Below are 22,008 nucleotides of genomic sequence, written 5' to 3' on the forward strand. Positions count from 1 at the left end.
GGAAGGCTGGGGAAAATTACCTACAGCAGTCGGACAATCAGCACTGGCGTCCCCCAGGGATGTGTTCTCTCCCCGCTGCTCTTCTCCCTCCACACCAATGACTACACCTCAGGAGAACTGTCTAAACTCCTGAAGTTTGCAGAAAAAACAAGTATCAAAGGCCTAATCCTGGATGGCGAGGCGTCTGCATACAGATGAAAGGTTCCACAGCTGCCTCTCTGGTGCATTCAGAATTACCTGGAGCTTAACAAGCACTGTGGAGATGAGTGCTGAATTCAGGAGAAGCCCACAACACTGCCACCTTCACTATATTCAGCAACCCTGTTTCTGAAGTGGATACCTTCAGGTTCAACATCTGTTTAACATCCAACATAGACTCTGCCATCAAAAAGATCCAGTGCAGGATGTACTTCCTGCACCAGTTCTACACTGCAGTAATCCAGTCTGTTCTCTGTTTCTTCTTCATTTTTTGGTTTGGATTGAACACAAAACAGGACAAGTACAAGGAAGCATCACTGTGGACTCTGGTTACAGCCCGTTTCAACTACTCCCCTCTGGTAGGCGCTACAGAGCACTGTGCACCAAACAACCAGGCTTAGACTTAGGCTACAGTCACAAAAACAGCAGCATTGAATATTCGCCCCCCGTTCACTTTCATTCTGTGTGAGTGAAGGGGCAAATAAAACATTCAAATCCTGTGACGAAGCAGGTGAACTCTGACAGATGAAGTCGTAACCACAACCAATAGCAAAACCCCAAGTGGACCACAAACCAGAAATCTGAGTTCTGTGTGCCTCACATCCTGCACTGCCCACATACAGCATTGGCAGAGACAAACACATGAGAGTTTGACTAATAGCTGGAACAATCATTGCAATCCCAATGGTTCAAAGGATTACTTGAAACCAGTAAGCTCAAAGGGACAGTGCAGCGTGCTCTTGCAGCTTGCAGGTTATAGGCACCATCCTGTGGTGTTTAAAGGATGATAAACTGAAGGACTACAGTCATTGTTGTAAATACATTAATGTTTTTCATTTAAATCATTTCTAACGTCAAGCAGCAGCCAGACGATGCCACTCAAGGATGCCACTTACTTTACTCCAAGTTTAAATCATGGAGTGTGGATTCAATCTGCATGTACCGTCTGATTTATTAACACTGCAGCTCCAGAGCAGAGCTCAGCAGATGCAGTTTAGTGGTGGGTTGAGATCACTGCTGCTTGTAGTAGATTTTACAACATTCATGGTCAAAATAAATGTTGATGAAAAATGACTCAAACTAGTCTTATTGTCTAATAATAGCTGCGTTTTAGCCATAACTTTTATTTCATCAATGTTTATTTTTCCACTACAACCTTCTTTGTGGTTCTTGACTCCGAGAATGTTGAGTTTTAATGTAAATTCTAAATCAGGTATAAATCCTGTACTATGACTACTAAAACTACTACTACTATTACAAAGCATTCATAAAAATATCATGTTATCATGTTGTGACATTCATGAAAAAAAAACTCTTTCAATAAAACATGGGAATGTGCTTTTATTAAATAATAAATTACAATAATAAGACATTAATAATGTATAAATAACTCAATATAACACTGAAAATTATATCCCAATGTGTCACAGCAACTCTGAGAAAAGTGGTTATTAAATAAATGTACACCGTGAAGTTCACATCCTAAGTGATATGTGGATAGTGGGTCGTCCATTTAGTTACAGGAGTTAAGACAGCAGCGCTTCACCTTATGATATAGCAGTTTAATCTTCACATCACACATTCAGAAGTAGTTGATAAATTGATGTAAATTTGCAGTGATGTGTGAACAGAATATGGTCACAAGCATGCACACATAAACACTGATTCAAAATTCTGCTCGACACCTTTGACTGCACCAAAATCACAGACAACTACTTTCAGTTTGTTGCAGGCATCACATTTCAATTAATATCAAAATCGCACTAATGTTTATGTTTGTACAAAATTATGATTTAGAACGAAAAGATTGAAAGATATTTAAAGATTGAATTACTCGTAGTTTTGGCATATTTGTCCTCTACTCTAGAAAGTTCCCGAAAAAAAACCTCGTAAACATGTTTACAACTTACAATTTGGAATTATTACACCAACACTTTGAGTATTAAAGCTTCTTGTAAACATTATCGTCTTGAGAGAGATATTAGTTATTTCTGACAGCAGTGTTGGACTTAATCTCTGTAAACCTTATCAGAAAATAATTCTTGACTGTGTAAAAATGTACCTAAAAGTCTCAGCAGTCGGAATGTGTGAGGAGGACACAAAGCTGGTCCAAGTGCATGTTTCTCGCTCCATTACTGTGTATAGATGGCAGAGTGCTGCCACCAAGTGGTGAACAGGGTGAAATTAATCTTAAAAGGGCATTAACACAAATTCTGATAACCAAATCAGAGTTTAGTGATAAAACTTTGGCATGACACAAGATAGCAAACAAAAAGTAATGGTCATCTTTAGTTTTGATTGATTTAACCAATCGTCAAAACAAAAAATCATCGAGCAAAGGCTGATTCACACTATATATTATACTCCAGTTGAGTATGTAAAAAAAAGTTGTATAAAAGTGGTTTTTGTGGCATATTGGCCATGCTACTCTTTAAAGGATAATCACCAATTTTTACATATAATAGCATGTTAACAGGTCTTGGGGAGTACTACTACATATGTGAAAAATTTATTATGAAGCCTTTTGTGGCTCCAGAGGAAGCTGCATGTAATCTGATAAATTGTCTCCCCTGATGTCTCTCTGGCTAAATTGCATTGTGAGTAATGTAGGCACCAGAATGACTTTTTCCATATGTGCAGTAATGCTCCCCAAAACTTGTAAACACACTTTATTGTGTAAAATGGCTGGAGTTACCCTTTAACTGCTAAAAAAAAATACAGGTTAGATTACATGCTTCTAGCTTTTGCAATAAAACTAGGCGCATGTTGTCCATTTAGCTGTCAAAATAGGTCACAAAGGAGAAAAATGTAACATTTAATAAAACCAGTGATCTGTTTAACAATTATCCACTGGTCTCAATGCACAGGCACAAATGCAATGGTTTTTTGCACACTATTATGGTGAATCTGCAGCACGCGCAGTCATGCATCTTGTTGGACTAATTACACAAACTGTGTAGCCGACAGAATTGAATTTCATATGCGGCTGATGTTGCAGCTTTCTCTCATCTTAGTATGCAGGTCTGTGCACACAAACTATTTTGTAAACGCAAAATGAAACATAAAAAGGGCGAGGGAACATTAGAGAAATTTCATTTGTTGGTGAGGGTGGGTATAAAAGAAGTCAGCACAGCTTGTAATGTTTGTTAAGCCCTCCTGACAGTTAAGCCACAGGGATTCTTTCTCCGAATGCTGCTGAGAATTTTAAAAAAGCAATTTGTACAGAGTCAACTGCAGAGCTTCACTACAACACAGGAATTATGATTTTAATATTTAGAGCAAATCATATAATTTGTTTGAACTCAGACGTCAGCTGCTACACAACAATAAAACTGAAAAATTTGCCTCTTATACTGATAATTATGTGGCACTTTCTAAGCTTGAACTACCTGGACGATGATAAATGAGAAGGCATTGGCAGTAGATAAAATGTTAATTTTATAATGGCACTAAGTCTCTGGGTCATCCGAATATCAATAGGAATGACTTTGAAATGAAACTAGAGGGGTCTGATATGTGTTTGTGGGGAGCGTGGTGTAGAGGAGGATGGGTGGAGTCTGGAATCCGAAAAAATGACACAGACTTTTACAGAATTCAATGTTTTCCAAGCATGCAGCGATGCCGTGGTGAAAATGATTATAGGTTCATCTGCATCAGCTTCATTGCACTGTTATTTATTCTCACTCTGTACAATTCCCCTGACTGACTGACTACAGGTTGCTTTCTTGGGTGTTGTTGGAGGATATGGGGTGCAGACCTCCGTTCTCGTTCAGTCTCTTGGCTCGATAGGTTTCATAGTGAATGTTATGAGTCACCTCCTTCAAATCCTGGAGGTGAGACCTGAAAGAAGACACAGACACACAGATTACTGGTTATGTATATAAGGTATTTTAAACAGGGGAGGTATCAGCGTTACTGTGTATTTTTAAATACATATCAGTGATCTTTTATCATCATCTATTTTGTTTTAATAGACTGAATCACTGTGATGTTACGCTAGACAACTTCCTGGTAGACAACTGGCGGTTGATTTGCATCGCAGAAATATGTGACGTTGGCAAACTTCTTTGTTTCTTTTGTCATTTTCAGCTGTAACTGTAACATTTAAAGATATATAATAAAACACAGTGTTCCAACCTATCTTATATTTCTACTGTGCTTATTTCGTGTTCTGTGTTGCTTTGCTAGCATCTTTGATATCTACCCAACATCTCAGACTACACGCTTCTTTAGTCTATGGCCGAAAAGGTAAATTAAGTCCTCAACCTAACATTAGTGTTAAGTGTTGTAATTACATGAAAGCATAACTATGCATTTTAGATGAATGACATCTATACACTTTGAAATAACATAAAAAGTTAATAAAATTGTATGTAAGCTATGTGACGCAGGTTGGTTTGGTCATTTCCTGTTTTATTTTGTAGATTGTATTATCGCGTATCGTGTGTTGCTTTCCACTTCCTGCCTTTGTCTTTTTCCCCACCCTGTCAGTTCCTGTGTATTTAAGCCTGTGTTTTTCCTCAGTCTTTGCTTGGTTCATTTGTGTCTCCTGCATTCCTGCCTGTTCCCTGGTCCTCATGTGTCATTCCTGATTTGCTTTAGCAAATGATTATTCAATAAATAAATAAAATAATCAGCAGATTATTTGACAATGAAAATAATCATTGGCTGCAGTTAGTTAGTAAAAGTTAGTAACCATAACTCCTGATTTATGTTACTTTTAAGGGAAATCATTTTAGGGAAAGTTTCTCAATACGGCAAATTCCATAGTTTCTGATTGCTTGCATTGCCATAATAATATTTTTTAAATTAATAATTTTACCTGATCAGGAAGTCCCTCAGCTGAGCAAACTCACAATGGTTGGGATTTTCAACTGCAACAAAAAATGGACAGAATCAAATGTCATCTCATATGTCAAGTCATTTACCTGAGACCATCAATATTTCTGTGGCAGAGCGACTGTAAATGTTGCCATATCACGCACCTTCTACAATTCCCCACGCTGTCTTTCTCCCCAGGACCCGTTTGCCATTCACTTGATATTCTTTGTCACTGCCCACCACAGCAAAGGGCATCGCCTCCTATGGACAGAGACATTTCACCATGGTTCAGTATAATAAAGAGAGCGGAGCAAGATCTATGAGATGAAACTAATACACAACATGCCCCAGTGCCCTGACATTCTGTTTAGAGGGAGCAGTGCATGAGTGTGTGAGGGATTGGGTCAAGCGGGGTGGAGAGGGGTGGGAGAGAATGAAAATCACAGGACAAATGTGTCAGAACAAAGACAGAACAGAAACACTTACTCTGATCTTATCATTGTCGCTCTTGTCCTCCATGTCCTCATCAAACTCTTTCTGTGGGTAAAACTCAATCCCGCCCATCTCAAGTTCCTTCCTCACCTACAGCACAAAACAAAGACAGGAAGCAACACACGGCTGAGTGATGTCTGCAAGTCACTTGTATATCCAACATCTGGAGAGGTTGCTGGATCATAGCTTGTCCAGTATGGGAGTTTTGAGAAATATATTATCCCAGTTTTTTGGGTCCCCCTATTTTAAACCCTAGCCACTTGGGGTAGTACAAACAAGCTGTAATCACAATAGTGACAAAAGATCATTTTACAAAGTTGATATGTTCTTAAAAAATAACTTGCAAGAAAACAGCCATTGACTCCTTCCTTTCCCTTTCAGTCACAACATGCTACAAAACAGTACGAAGCAGTATGGAGGCCAGTGACAATGTTAGAGTGGTTACTTTTTTAGATCTTTAACGCCAGTCTCTCTTTCAAACTCAACGCTGACTGAACGATGCCCCAGTGCTGCTTGAACGGAGACAGCTGGAAAAACATTTACATGCCAATTTCCTTCACTTCAACCGGCTCGTAGCATAGCACCAGAAAAAGGAGAAAAATCTGCCACTACTGCAGTCATTTGACCCAGACAAAGGCCAGATGTTAGTGGGTTTTTTGTCTGCAGTGACAGGGTATTACACATTCAACAGTCAGGGAGTATTACTATTCATTTTTCATTCATGTTTCTGGCCACATGATGAATGTTTTTTTTGGTCTCTTACAACTCCCCAGGGAAACATCTGGCTCTTCAGCTGCTAAATGCTCCACTGTAGTCACTAATGGTGTCTTGGCAGGTATTGTACAGTGGGCTTTAAGAGCTTTTGTGCTGAAAAACAGCTGCTTGCTGAGGCAAAAAAAAAATGCCATGAGAGTGATGAAACTGAACCAGCGGGACATAAAACCAAACCAATGAGTTAAGAGATGCTAAAATGCTCCTTGGAGCTGAGTGGAACTGCAGAGTCAGATGGTGATTCTCTATGAGATCTACCTTTCACATTACATTTTACATTACACTTGTTGCACTCTGGGGGGGGGGGCAAATCACACAAAATGCAGATTTCTACATAATGTTGCTTTAATAATAGAATATTGATTAAGCTGCGTTAAAGGCCAAGATATGTTCTACGCAGGACAATCTGAAGTTGTTTAAAATACCTCAAACATGTCTGGCATTTCTGTTCTGGTATTTAAAATAACTCCAGGCATCAGTGCCTACAGCTTCCAAGAAATGTCAGTAGAGAACTGACATAAACAAAGGTGCTGATATTTGAAATGAGCTAATTAGCAGTTACATACTGTGGGCCTGTCTGATTAATTGGTCTAGTGTTAGTGGGATAATTTGTGAAACTTACCCGCTGTTTGAACTCCTGTCTCTCCTCAATGGTCATTGTGTCTGACTTTGCAATGACTGGAATAATGTTGACCGAGTGACTCAAGCGCTTCATGAACTCCACGTCCAGCTGCCGGAGACTGGGACAGACGGACAGATAGAACAGAAAAAACAGAAGGACAGTGAGTAAGTCGGTATATTTAGGAGCTTTGAGTCTTCCAGGTTTGGATGCAACAGTAAAAGACGATCAGGATAACACATAGCAGAGGGAGGCTTAGGGATTTTTAAGGCCGTGTTTCACATTACCTTTTCCTGGTTTTGTAGCAATTACAAAAGACTTACAGTGTGAATGTGACTGAAAAGTGGGCTTATCATTGGACAAAGGTTGTGTCCCAGTTCTTGTTTGCCTGCACACAAAACATCCTGTCGGTCTCAATTACCCCGGCTAAGAAGGATAGGACACACTGGCTGTAATACACAAAAGACTGTATCCGTTTACCCATTAAAAAGCAATTTCACAGTTGTCAGCGGGAGCTAATTGTGCAGTGTTCAGAGGAGAGAGAGAGGTGCGTGTTGTCTGCAATATAAAGTAGCACACTTGATTTGGGGCTTGAAATGAAATGTTTTGGGATAAAGGGACATGAACTCTGTGTGCTGTGTGTGTGTGTAAGTAAAGCCTTTGCCAACAGATTACTAAAAACACATTCCCCTCAGATACTTAAAGATGGTTTAAGTGATAACTTCACTAATCTCTAGTTTCACTCACGAGTGTCCAGTTGGGGAGATGAAGTAGAGACAGCAGTGCACCCTGGTGTCAGGGATACGTTTCTTTCTGGTGATGTTGACCTCCTCTTTCAGGAACTTCTCATACTGCTCATTGATGTACTTGGAAATGGGCTCCCAGCTGTGGATACAGCAGCAGAAGTCAGCGTGAGAGAAAAAGATTGCATAAGCGGGAAAAAAGGAGCAAAAGAAAAGGAAAGCTTTACTTGAGTAGTTTTGGGGACTAAATGCATTGCCGCAATCCGGAGCTCAAAGTATAATTATAAGATGACAAGCTAAAATGTGTTCCTGGTAAGATGAGGCAGTAATGATGACATTTATGGGTCTTTAATGACCCAGGAGTTGGAAAACCCACCAGTTGTCGTTATTGATTTGGTCCCCGAAGCCTGGAGTGTCGACAACTGTCAGCTTCATCTTCACACCACCCTCCTCGAGGACTGAAAAAACACGAACAAATGATAGCTGTCGCTTAATATGTGGAAACACAACTGATTGGTGTTTGGTGTATATTCGATATCTCAACATACTGAACAGTGCTCAGGTCAGAAACACAACCAGCAATAAATGATCTGAGAGAGATATTTTTAACATCTGTGTGATGTGATGCCACATGTCTGCTGAGTCTTTTACTGGCAAGGGCTTAATAATGTCAGGTCACTGTCAACCGCAGGCTATGTGTGCATAATCATATAAACTGCAGGGACCAAACACAGCTCTGTCCGAGGGTCTGAAGTATCACCACTGTTTCCCTGGTGCTGTTAAATCAGGAATGTACACAAGTTCACATTTCCAGTACTGCACACCCAACCCAACTGTCTACCACAGTTATTAATTTGATACTAATACTGGGGGAGGGGCAGTTAAGTCAGATATTTTCAAATGCTACATATAGTGGCTTTAATTAGGGGTCATTTGCTCTGTACTCTGGCTAATTTTCAAATAAGCATCATGGCTTGCTGCTCAGCTCTGTTTATCGCAGCAGAAAGCTTGTGCATTGTGGAAGAATATCAGTTACATGGGCATCTCATGAGGGAAGCAACATTTCTGATTCCTCGCTCGACAACATTGTGAGCAAACCACAAATTGAGCCATGCTTACCGCTTTGTGTCAGTTGTCAGCAGGGGTCATTCACTGTTACTATGGAAACGCGGCTCTCAGTTCTCAGATTGTCTGGCGTTATGGTAGCAAACTTTTTAAAATTTCATATGAAGTCATGCCTACCATTATGCAACTGTCTAACGTGTGTATTATAATATACTTGTGATTCACCTACAGTATGTCTGTGTGTGAACACGTATTCTCTGCACTGCGGATCAACAAGTGAAAACACTGTCTCTACTTTGAAAATCCTCACAGTTATGGATATTTCTGCAAGGCTTGATACATTTGTGATCTAGTGGGAACGACGTGCCCGATAACAATCTGTACTAGATGTTGACTAAAACCATCATGACCTAGACGTTGAGGAGATGTAGAAACATGCTCAAGCCGTTCACTAGTGAACTCTGTCATGGACAATTGTGCTCAATCTAATGCTACACATCAGTGCTGATGTAGAAATATGGTAAAAAAATTCCACTTACACTTATAATCAAAATTCATTATATAGTTTAGATGTATATAACGCATTCCCACTGACATGTTATACTGCATAAACGCTTATGAGTCGACGGGAATGATTGGAATTACAGCGATCTGCAATTTAAAGTGTGAAGTCAATGGCCCCTTTTCTGCTTCCTATCCCCTAATTCAGACAGTCTTACTCATACGACACCCATCTTCAAACTCAACCTTTATTTTGATATTAACTACACAGCTGTAAAGTTTCTTGACTGTATCACGTATGGTTGTGATGCTATCGTGCTGACACACACACACACACACACACACACAAACACAGACTCACAAAGTGAAAACATTACTGGCCAACGCTGTCTCCACTGGTAAACATTTAGCATCTGTCATGGCAACAACAAGCCATTAAAGGATCAGTTCACAGTTTTTCAAGTCCATCTTAATAGTCAGGTGCTCATATGAAAATTTAAACAGGCTTTGGTTGCTTTTGTCATTTTATCCTGTTGATCATACTGGTGATTAAGAGATACACTCCCAACATGGATCCAATATAAGTGATAGAGGACATTAGTCTGTCCTTCTGTGGGATAAAAACAAAGGTATATGAGGCCTGAGCATTCTGAATTAGACAAGTTTACTTTTTTTTTTTAACACAAATCACACAGTAGACACAGCAGATGTGCTTGTTCGTCCAACAGAAACACTGATGTTTAGAATAGTCTGATCAATGTTGATTTATTACTTGCATCAAGATGACATCACAATTTTCTCTGGGCAGAGTGTGGGACATTTTAATTTACCAGAAATGTAATGTGACTGCATCTTTAATGGTAGAGCCTTCTTGTTTCCGGCCTTGCCTTCACCGTTTGATTTGATTTCCTGTCCTGACTGACCATCTTGTCACACTGACACAACATCAGAAAATCATGTTTGGCCAGAAGAACCAGCCAGGTTATCAACACAATGCAGTTAGCTGATCCTTGAAATCGATCTTTCATCTGTCAATGATCTGTCCATTGACAGATGAAAGTCTCTGTATTCCAGAGCAGTGTCTGTTTAGTAGAAATTTTGAAGGAAGCCACCATCTTATTAGAGATACAGTAAAAGAAGGATTAAAGCCTCTCACACAAAGTACCTGCAGAAGATGCAGAAGTTGAATCAATAGAGAATAAATGGCAACCTCACTTGGCAGCTACCAGTGTGCACTGATACACTGTAACTGGGCTATGTGGGACTAAGAACAAGGTCAAAGATCGTTAATTTTCTCTGTCAAATTAAATGCTGCTATAATTGCCTGGCTCTAAAGAGAGAACAGTCGCTCTCTCCTCGTACTCACCATGAGACACTGCCTTGATATCAACAGTTTTGGGGATCTTGTCATCACGGGCCCAGCCTGCACTCTTCCTGCTCACCTGGGACTTGAATAGGGTGTTCACCAGAGTGGATTTTCCGAGACCGCTGTGACCTGAGATGAAAAGGAGGGCCAAAATGTAAGAACAAGGCTGAAAAGGAGTTACAATAACAGAAAAAGAGAGACAGAAAATGTCTAGGTGATTCAGATTGTTTTCACCAAGAACGAGAACGAACACAAAATAAAAAATGCATCATATTCTTCACACCTTTAGACTATCAATCATCTTTCACTCACCAACAACCATGATATTAAAGTCAAAGCCTGTCTTCATGGTCTTCTTCCTCATCTGCTCAATGATGGTGTCAATACCAATGTATCCGAGCAAAGTGGATCCACCGCCGGAGCTGTGGGAGCCACCATGAGCATGACCTCCATTGTGTGCTGCAGTGTGACCCGCACCGTGGCCTGCACCGTGGCCCACACCATGACCCACACTATGAGTGCTGATGTGCTGTGGGCCGTGACTCCCGATGGGGACGGGGATGGCACTCGGAAGAGGAGCTCCTCCTCCGATGCCCGGGGCCTGCGGCGGGAATGGGCTGGAGGGGGAGGGAGCCCCCACATTTGGGGGCTTGGCAGGGACGGCCGGTTTGGGTCTCACTTCTGGAGGAACTACGTCTGACATGTCTGTAAAAGGTAAGGAGAGAAGTATTAACAGAAAATGCTGGTACATCACTAGGAAGTCGGCCAATCAAGTGTTCTGAGGCCTCTCCGCCCTTTTACTGAATCTACAGTGAATAAATGTGATGTTGGAGGAGTTTTAAAGGATTTGTTCAACCAAATTACTAAAATATATTTCTTTCATGTGCGTCTTGAGACTCTATGAGATTGGCAAGCACGAGCGATAGGTCAGGACAATATATTAGCTGATATTAGCTCATTGCAGATATCAGTTGATATGTTGCCAGACTCTGATAACAAGCAATTGTAAAGAAATGCAAAATATATGGTGGTCTAATGGTGTCATTACATTTGTCAACCACAGAGTTTATTCGTGAGATGCAAAATGCTCGGCTTAGGAGGCCATATCTTGGTGACAATTATAAAAATAAATCCCTGTCATGAATTTAAAAAAATAATAATGCGATTTTTTCAACTCTCAATAATCAATATCAGCATATGTACTGTACATCAGCACTGTCAGTTACCCACTACTGTCAGAAACCCAGAGTTTAGGTATTGGCCAAATATTCAGGTTACAGCTTTTGAAATAGAAATGTTTTGCTCATTGCTTAGCCTACTATGACAGTAAACTGAATATCTTTGACAAAACAACAGTGTTGAACCCAAAGTCATACTTGAGCGAAAATAAAGATATACTGTTAAAATAGTACTTTGGTAACGGTCCCCCATACGAAAAGTACTTAAGTACAAGTCTTAAAGTGTCTTTTATATATTTTTAGACATTTTCTGGCTTATTTACTCCTCTATGACAGTAAACTGAATATCTTTGGGTTGTAGACAAAACAAGACATTTAGGAAGTTACAATGGACTCTGCAAACTTGTCATGGGTATTTTTTCTATTACCTGCAGAGCTGCAATGACTAATTGATCAGGTATCAACTATGAAATTAATCACAACCTATTTTGTTTATCAATTAATGGGTTTGAGTAATAATTTAAGAGGAAATAAAGTCAAAATTCATTGATTCTTGCTTATTAAATGTGATACTTTTCTGGTTTCTCCTCTATTATGGCTAACTGAATATCTCTAGGTTGTGGACAAAACAAGACACTCGAGGGCGTCATCTTGGGCTTTGGGTAAAACTGATTGGCATTTTCCGCCAACAACTAATCGATTAATCGTTAGTTGTAGTCCTACAACTATGATGATCTGCAGGTAAGTTAGATAATATTTCTTCTTGAACTGACCCTTTAAGTGAATACAAACAGTGCAGGCAGATGGCAACAGTAAGAGGAATGAGGTTGAGCCAAGATGTTGATAACCTGAGCCCTCCGGGGTGTACACACGGAGCAGCCTGCTGCCAGGCTTGAAGTCAGTGCAGCCTCAGTGGTAGATACAGATCATACAGGTCACTGAGGCAGTGGCTGTCACTTTGATTCACAAGACTCAGTAGTCATGCAGCCCTGCTCCCCTCTCTGCCTGCCCTCTTGCTCCTTGTTGCCTTCACACATGTAATACAGTGCACTCCCCAGATGGTGCAGCATTATTTCAGCATTAATAGCAGTGAGTGACTAATACAGGAAAATCACACATTTGAAGACTGGAACATAGAATACCTGATGATGCTCGGCTGGCGTCAACTGTTTCCCGACTACAAATGGGTATTTTTGTTCTGGCTGGCCACGCAAATTAACATAAACGCCCACGTATTATGGGTCCATATTTCTGATACCTATAATATCCATCTGTTTTAATACAACACAGGAGGCGAGCTCCATCACAGCCTGTCGACCCCCATTGTCTCTCTCCAGTCATGCTGGATAATAACGTTAACGGCTAGCTGCAAGCAGCTCCGTGCTAGCTGCTAGCTTCCGTCGGCTAACTATCGGTCGGCTCGCCTGTCACACTCACCGATTCCCGTTCAATTGACCTGCACACAGCTCGAGGAGGAGACAGTCCGATCTGTTGTCGCTCTGAGTCCAAGAACAAACGATGTATATCCCAACACAGAGATAATAAGATGAGTAGCAGTCATGTGATTAGTCTGGGTACCTCTCCTCTCCTTCCCTCTGGCCGTGAGCCCCCCTTTACCGTTACCAAGGCGACAAGAGGAGAAGGAGTGGGGAGATGCAGCGCGCATGCGCAGTATGACTTTCCCTCAAAGGGACATTTTTTGGCACAGTGTCCTCTGTCACTGATACGGACTATTTTTAGGGAACACTGAGGGTTTGCGTTAAGCTATAATTAGTCCAAATTAATCAAGTTTGATCTGAATCAAATGTGGCAGATATTTTCAATGTAAAAATTCTCCTCCATGGTGGAGCAAGGTGGAGGAAGATGTGCTGATGGCCTTTACAGAAGTGAAAGTATACTTAAATGTAAATAATGCCCCCTTAAAAGTGTAACTACTGCTGTTATTATTTTTATGGAAGTCAAAGTGCATAGGTATCATCAGCAGAATGTACTTAAACTATTAAAAGTTCTCATTGTGGAAGCAGAACAACCCATGACAATGTTTTATTATGGTTTATTATGAAATTGAATTATTATTAGCATACTGTATGTGGATGTAATTTTTAACTGTTTTATATAGATAAGAACATCATGTATAACATTATATTTTATTTTGCACAGTGTGTAAAGACTTTAAAGGTGCACTATGTAGTTTTGGGGAAGCAATTTTAATCCACAGGAAGAGATCCTCACTGACTGATTTTTTGTGCCTAAACAAACTAAATAAACAAACTCTCTTTGTTTTCATGACTGAATCAAATTTACTTTGTTTATATTTGGCTTCAAACAGTGTTCTGGGGACCCTATTTTCCTCTGAGAACAGCTTGTCTATTCAATTATGGAATAAAGAGGTTTTATTACCTCATTAATATTGTAAATATAAAATGTCTAAGTTTTCATTTCTTCCCCAAAACTACATAGTGCCCCTTTAACTACCATATAACTGAAGTGGAGTAAAAAGTTCAATATTGCCCTCTGAAATGTGGTGGAGTTTAAGTAGCAAACTATAATGGCAATCAGTAGAGCGCATACCTCCGCCAAGGCCCAACAGTCCCCTTTATTCACATCAAACTGTTGTCGCTCGCGTTGTCACGCCTGAGAAATGAGCGAAAATGTCAAAAAATGGCCAATCTCGCGATGTTAAAGAAAGTGACAAAAATGTCCTGGATCTGTCCCTTTCTTCTGCAGTCACACCAAAAAGTAATTTGGAGTCTTTTGTTGTCCAAGACACATCCTCCATCCAAGTTTTGTAGACAGACGCAGGAGAAAAATGACTTCCTTGGCGGAGGTAAAAATAAAGATACTTTAGTAAAGAACAAGTATCTTAAATTGGTACTTAAGTAGAGTAACTGAGCTAATGCAGACAGCTACATCTACAACAAGTACAAGTACACCATTACACTTATAAGTCATTCAGTCATAATTTTACTCACCTAAAAGTACAAAAGTATCATCAAGAATAAGTACTCAAAGCTTCAAAACTACTCATTCACTGGCAGGACATATCATATCATTGGATTACTATAATAAATGCATTATTATGTAAGCAGCATTTAATATTGTATCTGGTCTGGGTGAACTCATTAAACAGCTGTTAACTGCTACAACGCAGGTTCCTGACTTCATCGTAAATAGCTTCTGAGCTCACTTATCAACAGATCCATCCCCATGACAGCGGAGTAAACTCTACCTGCTGATGAAGACCACGTGTTACAATTGAAAGCTCCAGAAAATGCTGGAAAGAGATCGCAGAGTCAGCTTTGTTTTGTCAAACAAATACTGAACAGTTTTACCTTGAAGGGCCTCTAAAATCTCTTTAAACGAAGCATTATAACAATCAACTTCAGTTGGACTTCACAGAACTCACAAACATACAGTCAGCAACCTGCTGCAAGTAGATGATGCTTCACGAAGGCTGGTAATCACTGCACTGTGATATCCTAAAGGCCCTCAGGAGGAGATTCAGACAGCTTATTTATACTTAGCGGTGTCTTATTTTTAATCTCTATCTTCCAGGATTTACACATTATATGTAAGTGTTGCTCATTAAAATGAGTCTTTAAAGTGTGACAGGAGGAAAACCTCAGCTGTGTCACCATACTCACACTTTATCTCTGAGTTGCTCTCCTTTCGTCCTGCTTTTGCTTTCCTTTCTGCATGTTTTCCTTGTGTTTGTTTGTCTCTGTTGCGTGCTGCACTGGCATGTCCCCCTGGACTCACTTTGATAGAAGTCTGCTAACCAACGCTGCCACGTCTCTGCTCTGCATGTCTGTTACCCTACTGATAAGGAGCAACGTCTTAAATCCCTCTTTGACCGCCCCCTCAGCAGAGTTCCCGCCCCCTTAGATAGCAGAAAATTATTTAATTTCTCACTCCAAATAGATTTAAGAAGAGGAGATGAAAGAGTCCCTGATGTGCTCTGAGGAATTTGTCTTCCAAGTGGTTTCTCTGTACTCACCCACATACACTGAACCTGGGTAGTACATGGTGACATAATAGGGGTCCTCTGCTTCCTCCATGATAAACGCTCTGTCTGCTGGAGAGTAATTCGGTTGGTGTAGTGGAAGGGGAGCTGTTGTTGTCCCATCTGGTCTCTGGTACTCTCTGTGCTGCGGCTGGGACATCAGGTCAAAGACCCCCTTTGAACTGATGCCAACGCTGTTTGTGTTGAACGGGCGGTGTGCCACAGGCGGTGACCAGCTTACAACGCACTTCTCTGAGGGATATTCTGGTAGCTTTGTGGGCACCTCATGATGGCCAGATGGTGCAAAAATACCTGTTTGATTCAGTCCTGTGTCACTGCAGTTCTCCTCTCTTTGTCTGTTACTTTGATGCTGGTGTTTGTGTGATATAATATCAGGTGGTGAAAAGGTAGTTTTTGATGTGGCCTGTGTGTGAGGTGCCACCAGACAGGTCTTTAGTCGATTTAATCTGTGTGCACACTGAGGAGGATCCTCCGTTTTCTGATCGATGCCTTCTGAGTGGCGGCTGTAATCCTTTGAAGCACAGTCGGACTGACTTACTGCACTCTTCACATCCATCTGAGCGGTTTGACTCTGAGCCTTCGACCAGAGTCTGGGTTTCTGAGGTGACTCGTTTTCAAAGAGTTTCGATGAACTTCCTGTAATTGTCCATTTATTGCTCTCTTCCTGAGTTCTTGTTTCACTGTTGTAGCCGAATCGTCTCCTTCTCGTTTCAATATTTGGAGAGACAACAGATATTTTGGGAGTCATTGATAAAGCTGCACTTCTCTCAGAATACATTCGCTCATATGATTGGTCATTGAAAGCAAATCCTGCAAGTCTACTCTGAGGATATCTGTGAAGCCTCACCTGAGCAGCCAGTCCATCCAACACAGACAGGGACTCTCTCTGAACGTTAGCAGACTTAGTCCCTCCAGACTCTGAGAGAGGTGTTTGTGTACCTGCCGCTCCAGTTGGCAGAAATTCCTGCTGTTGTTTGATGTTTGACTTTGGTTTAACAATTGCACTGACGTCTATATTCCTTGGTGGAGGCTGTGGTTTCTCTTTTCTACTAAAACCCCATTTTTCTTGCAATAAACAGGAGTTTTGAGACGTGGCTGCTTGTCTCTGAGACTCATGTGGACAAACTCTCCTGAACGTGGGACTAGTGAAGTCCAGTAAAGCTTCTTGGTCAAGGATGTCATGCTTTGCCACTTTGCTGCACTCAGGGTCAACTTTAATGTTTGATATGGTAATCGATCTAGCACGTCTTTCCTTTGCAACAGGAGACGGCTGCTTGCTTCCTCGGCTGTCTCCTGAAGTTGGAGACGGACTCAGTCTGGGTGTCGGGACAGTCAGAGTCGGAGAAACGCTTGGCTTCGGCGGAGGCTGGTGCAGTAGTGGAGAAGGATCACACAGATGTGAGGCGGGGAGATGAAGAGAATCACTTGGCTTTGGTTTCAGAGTGGGAGAGGAATTTGGCTCCGGAGCAGGAGAAATGGAGATTCTGGGCTTTGCAGGGAGAGATGGAGGGTTGTGTGTTTTGCGCTTGGTTCTTGGGAGGGTTGAAGCTCTTTCTTCGTGTGAATACTGACATGATTTACTCCAAGAGGGCCGACTGGATGTCTTGGAGGAACAAATTGGAACAAAAGATCTGAAGTGAAAAGAGATTAAAAAAAATGTAAATGGCAAAATGAATTCAAACTGAGCAAGAATTCAAGCTCCAGCTTAAGTTACCTGTCAGTGTCGATCTGTTTTCGGTCGTGTTTTTCGTAGATGAGTCCCTTCTCATCAAATGACGGGATCTGAATGGGTTTCTTTTTGATGACAGGAGATGAGAGGGCGAGAGGAGGTGACAAACAGACTGATGGTTGTTCCTTTGTTTGTCTGGAGGTTGCAGACACTTGAGGGATCAAAGGTGCCAGACGGTGAAAAACACTCATTCTGTTTGATAGAGTCGTGTGTGAGGAGAGGAGAGGATAGATTAAACTGACGCCAGTGAAGAAATGCAGGAAAATCAAACATGTATCATCATTTATTTTCGAAAAAAAGTGACAATATCACAATGTTAAAGTACTCCATTACAAGTAAGAGTTACATTAAAATCCTACTTGAGTTGAAAAACTCTACTTTTTAAATCTGAGAAGTAACAAACAACCATAGAAGGAGTAAAAGGATCAAATTTCCCTCTGATATTAGAGCATTAACTTATAACTACCTCAAAATTAGTCCTTAAGCGCAGAACTTCAAAACTCTGTCGTCTCTAGCCATATGGCTGCTCTGTGCATAAAAGTCCACCACATAACACATCTTAACAATTCATATATTTGAGTTCACAATAGAGGGAAACAGACACTAACCTGCCGTGTGAAGCTCTGTCTCTGTTGTTGACACTCTGAGAGAGTAAATAAGTGAAAGAGTGCGAGATGGGGAACACAGCAGTAGGAAGTGGTGGGCACAGAAGTGCCATTCTCTCCATTCCTTCGACACTGAAGCTGCTCTGTTTCACTCCCACTGCGGCCTCTCATCTCGCTCGGTTCATGGGACTCCGTCTGTGAAGTCTGAATGTGCTCTTAGTAGTCTGTCTGATTCACAGTTACTGTATTTTTCATTGCTAGTTATTTCTTATTTTGTTTTTGGGGTTTTGTTTTAATTTTAGGTCTTTTACAGAGACAGTTTGTTTCAGTTTAGTTTTTATTGTTTAAAGATGTTTTGTTTTACTTTAGTTTTCATTAGTTTTATTTTTTTTAAAAAGTTGACTCACAGTGTCAATACACATGTGAACCGAACCTCCTCATGCTTGATGTGTTTACAAATTTGACCAAACTGATTAAGAGTAAAACTAAAGACGTATCGGTAATATTTTATAATAAGCATCTTTTATTCATGGTAATCTAAAGCTAATAACAGTTAGCAAACAATTAAATGCTTTATAAACCGTTTATCAAACAATTGTAAAGGTTGATAAACATCAGCTGCAACGTAATTATGTTAGTTATTGTCTTTTTTCTTCTATAGTTTTGTTTTTATTCTCTTCCAGTTAAATAACTGGTCTGGATTTCTCTGGGACTATTCTGACACTAATCCTCCAGGTCACCTAGTAAGCAGAGTTATAAATGAATGTATATTAGAATAAATGTTTAAAGAAAGATTTGATGATTACGTCTTGAGGTGCACATGTGATGAACTCAATGAAACACAATCTAATGGCGATTATTGTAAATATAATGGACTGGATTTTGGACCCCAGGAAGACGAGCTGGTGAAATACTTCATAATAAGACACTCAGAGAAAAGAGGATTAACAGTTTTATTTTGTATGAACAAAGGAAGCATATGATCATCAAAAGAGGGCCGATACACACCCTGTTTCCTCACCATGCTGTCAAGTAAAAACAATGAAAACAAAAACACTTTGAGCGTTACCAAATACTATTTTTCTATAATCTTGGTCCATCCAGGAGAATTTTGGCACCTCAAACAAACCAGTTGCATTTGTTCAGCACATAGTTTTCTAACAAAGTCATTACTACACCATTTTGGCACAGCGGCACTAACAATCCTCGTGCTTCTCAGCAGCTGCCATGCCGACATCACCAGAGAGAGGATCCAAAAACCCTCCCTGCTGGCGACAAATTCATTGCACTTATGTCGTTCACTTCACCCTTAATTAAATGCACAATATAAGTAAACTTCATGAGATATGTAAAGTGATTGTCGGTTACAAAACGTATGTAAAAGTTGGCACAAGTATAAGATGGCGTGAAAATTTACATCATTTCTAAAGGGCAACATGTCCTCCAATCAACCGCGTGTTGTCTTCTCCTTTTTGTGCATTTGGCTTCATTTTATAAACTCTGCTGAACTTTTCCCTGATCTCTAACAGGAAAAAGCTTTAAGTATGTTAGAGAACAGGGAAAAGTTGGAATGATAGCTCCTCCATCTTTCTCGTCTCTTCTCCATCTTAAAGGTGTTGGCTCCTATCCCACCTCTGTCCTGGCAGCACCCCTGTCCAGATGGCCTGCCTCCCCGCCCTGCTCCCCCTCGTCCTCTTGATCATATCAGGGCATTGCTATCGTCATCTCTGCAGTTCACACTGGCCACCAGTGGGTGATGCCGGACTGTTTTGTTGCTCCACTTGTGGGCATCCTGCAGCCCGGGCTCGAGGAAGTACAGGCACGCTCCGAAGCCTGCCAGCACCAGAACCGACACCAGCAGGTAGAGGGGAACGAACCAGTCCAAGAACAGCCACGACATCACTGCTGTGAGAGGGAAGGGTAGAGGTTGGGAGAGGAGGAGGAGAGGGTGGAAAATGGATGAGGAGACATGAGGGAGGGAAGGGTGGGTGAGCAGAGTTGCACTGTTATTCAAATCCCTGCAAACAGTCACAGACATCATGACAAACTGCAGCATCTCAGCGTCCCATCGTTCTCACTGGAATCAAGGAGCAGAGACGTTACACAACCAGCCTCCAGCACGCTGCCTGCCTCCATCACACTCAGATACCCAATCCTTTCAATCTGCAAGCACACACAGGTGTTGCACTCTACAAAAAATAGTGCTGTGGTAGTAAATAACGGCGTCACCTTTACCTGCAGACGCTGCTGAATCAGTCGCTCTTCGTGTGTTTGCTGGCGTTCGATGTCAAAGAGTCAAATGGATCATGAGATGATCTCCGGCGCTGCAGCTCTGACTGTTGCATGTGAGACGGACAGAATCACAGGTGCTCTCTGAGAGGCACAAGAGACAGAAGCTGCATGCGGCTTCATCCTCCGGCTCCTGGCGCTGACGTTGGAAAGGAGGGGTGGGGGTTGCTATGACAACACCCCTGCTGGTGGCTGAGAGGATGGAGGGAGTGGGAGGGAAACTTATATAACTATAATCTTTTTTTTGGGAGGGTGGGGGAGTGAGTGGTGGGGGCAAGCCCTTCAGATGTCTCTGGATGCTCGCCGGCTTGCTGCTCGCTGCGTAAAATCAATTCCACTCCATTTAACACCAAGGCCATCACACAGTTTATGTGACATTGAGAGAGGGAGAGAGGGGGGCCATATTTTGCGTGAGCAGCACCTCTCATATCTGCCCTGAGTGACGGCAGCTGCAGTGTTTTATGGAGTCACTCCCCTGAGTAAAAGGGCGGAAAAAAGATATATATTTTTTTTTTTTGGCTTTTTGTCTTGCTAGTTTCCGAGACAAAAGCTGAATACAGAGAGGATGGCCTACATAATGAAAAGTTGTCAGAGGATGTCATCCCTTTTAATGACTGCCATTTTTAGCACATTCTGCACGAGCGTGAGATTCATGAAAAGCAGCCGAGTTAAACAGATCAGCTTCAAACAGAAATGATGACATGTGACATCCTGGCCTGATGAGCTACAGAAAGAAATGCCGTTATTTTTATATTTTTTTTTTCCTGCTGTGAGCTGTATCACAGTTTGACCAGGTTAGAACTAGGAAATCTCGTCTTTTATTTCTTTTATCTGACATCCCTGGAATTAGTTTTATTGAATTTGTCAAAGAATCAAATTTATTTGATTATATTTTACTGTATACATTTGTATTTGCTGTCTCACCTGAAGCAGTCTGTAACTTGGGTTTTAGAGAGATTAAAGGGGATCCATGTAACAATTTGTAGTTATTTACATGTATTAATCACTTTTTTATTGGCCATATGAGAGCAGATTATAATGTGATGTGAAAAATGAGACCTTCCCCGTCTCTCTCTGTTGCCTATAGAAGCCTGTGGATGGTTAGTTTAGGTTGTTTAATGCTGCTGGACTGTGGATTTCTTTGTGAAGGACAGTCCAAAGGATTTGACTTTGTGGATGTTCTCGAGTGCCTCTCTCCGCTCCGCTTACAGAGAGCAACAGTAACTAACGTTAGTATAGAAATGGAGTCTGCTAACATAAACTAATGACCGGCTTCCAGCACAACACAGAGGTTCACAGAGCTCCTTTAATAAGAAGAATTATTTCTGTTGTTGCCTCCGGTGGTTTCACAGTCCACCAATCTTCATCAAGATGGAGACAGGAAGTCTATGACTTAAGAAAAATTGGAAAATAGGAACTAAAACTAGAAAAAATGCATTATATGAACAAATAGGATTTTTTTGAGGAAGCAGCAGGGCCATTTATAGCTTTTTTGGGGCCCTATGCAAGATGGAGACCCTATTTTGTGGAGGGGGTTCCAAACTCTAGTTGTTTATTTACTTATACATCTTTCACGCTGGCCAAGAAACCCCACATACCCGCTAACA

General features: G+C 41.1%; 1 protein-coding gene and 1 long non-coding RNA gene across 3 annotated transcripts; both read right to left on the reverse strand.

Moving 5' to 3' along the window:
* Nucleotides 1-1,524: 1,524 nt before the first annotated feature.
* On the reverse strand, nucleotides 1,525-15,421 carry septin3 (septin 3). Of its 2 annotated transcripts, none has more exons than XM_084364510.1 (10): nucleotides 15,399-15,421; nucleotides 10,889-11,281; nucleotides 10,577-10,705; nucleotides 8,021-8,102; nucleotides 7,649-7,786; nucleotides 6,905-7,022; nucleotides 5,506-5,601; nucleotides 5,184-5,280; nucleotides 5,021-5,072; nucleotides 1,525-4,038 (listed from the first exon to the last, which is right to left on the reverse strand). In XM_084364510.1, exons 2-10 carry the CDS (start codon nucleotides 11,277-11,279, stop codon nucleotides 3,909-3,911), a joined length of 1,233 nt encoding a protein of 410 aa, XP_084220636.1. In that variant the 5' UTR covers nucleotides 11,280-11,281; nucleotides 15,399-15,421; the 3' UTR covers nucleotides 1,525-3,908. The 2 variants fall into 2 exon arrangements, with proteins under 2 accessions (XP_084220636.1, XP_084220635.1); XM_084364509.1 differs by lacking the exon at nucleotides 15,399-15,421 and adding an exon at nucleotides 13,192-13,283.
* Nucleotides 15,422-19,051: 3,630 nt separating this feature from the next.
* On the reverse strand, nucleotides 19,052-21,576 carry LOC311270661. Its single transcript, XR_014624279.1, has 2 exons — nucleotides 20,348-21,576; nucleotides 19,052-20,017 (listed from the first exon to the last, which is right to left on the reverse strand). It is a non-coding gene; the product is annotated as an uncharacterized lncRNA (long non-coding RNA).
* Nucleotides 21,577-22,008: the final 432 nt, after the last annotated feature.

Source organism: Pagrus pagrus (genome assembly GCF_965226575.1).
Source record: "Pagrus pagrus genome assembly, chromosome: 2".
In the NCBI taxonomy this organism is placed as follows: Eukaryota; Metazoa; Chordata; class Actinopteri; order Spariformes; family Sparidae; genus Pagrus; species Pagrus pagrus.

Coding starts and splice junctions, on each gene's coding strand:
- septin3 (XM_084364510.1), bottom strand. CDS start 11,279: ATGTCAGACGTAGTTCCTCCAGAAGTGAGACCCAAACCGGCCGTCCCT. Junction 7,787..8,020: donor CAAATCAATAACGACAACTG/GTGGGTTTTCCA, acceptor CTGTATCCACAG/CTGGGAGCCCATTTCCAAGT. Junction 5,602..6,904: donor GACAGGAGTTCAAACAGCGG/GTAAGTTTCACA, acceptor TTTGTGCTGTAG/GTGAGGAAGGAACTTGAGAT.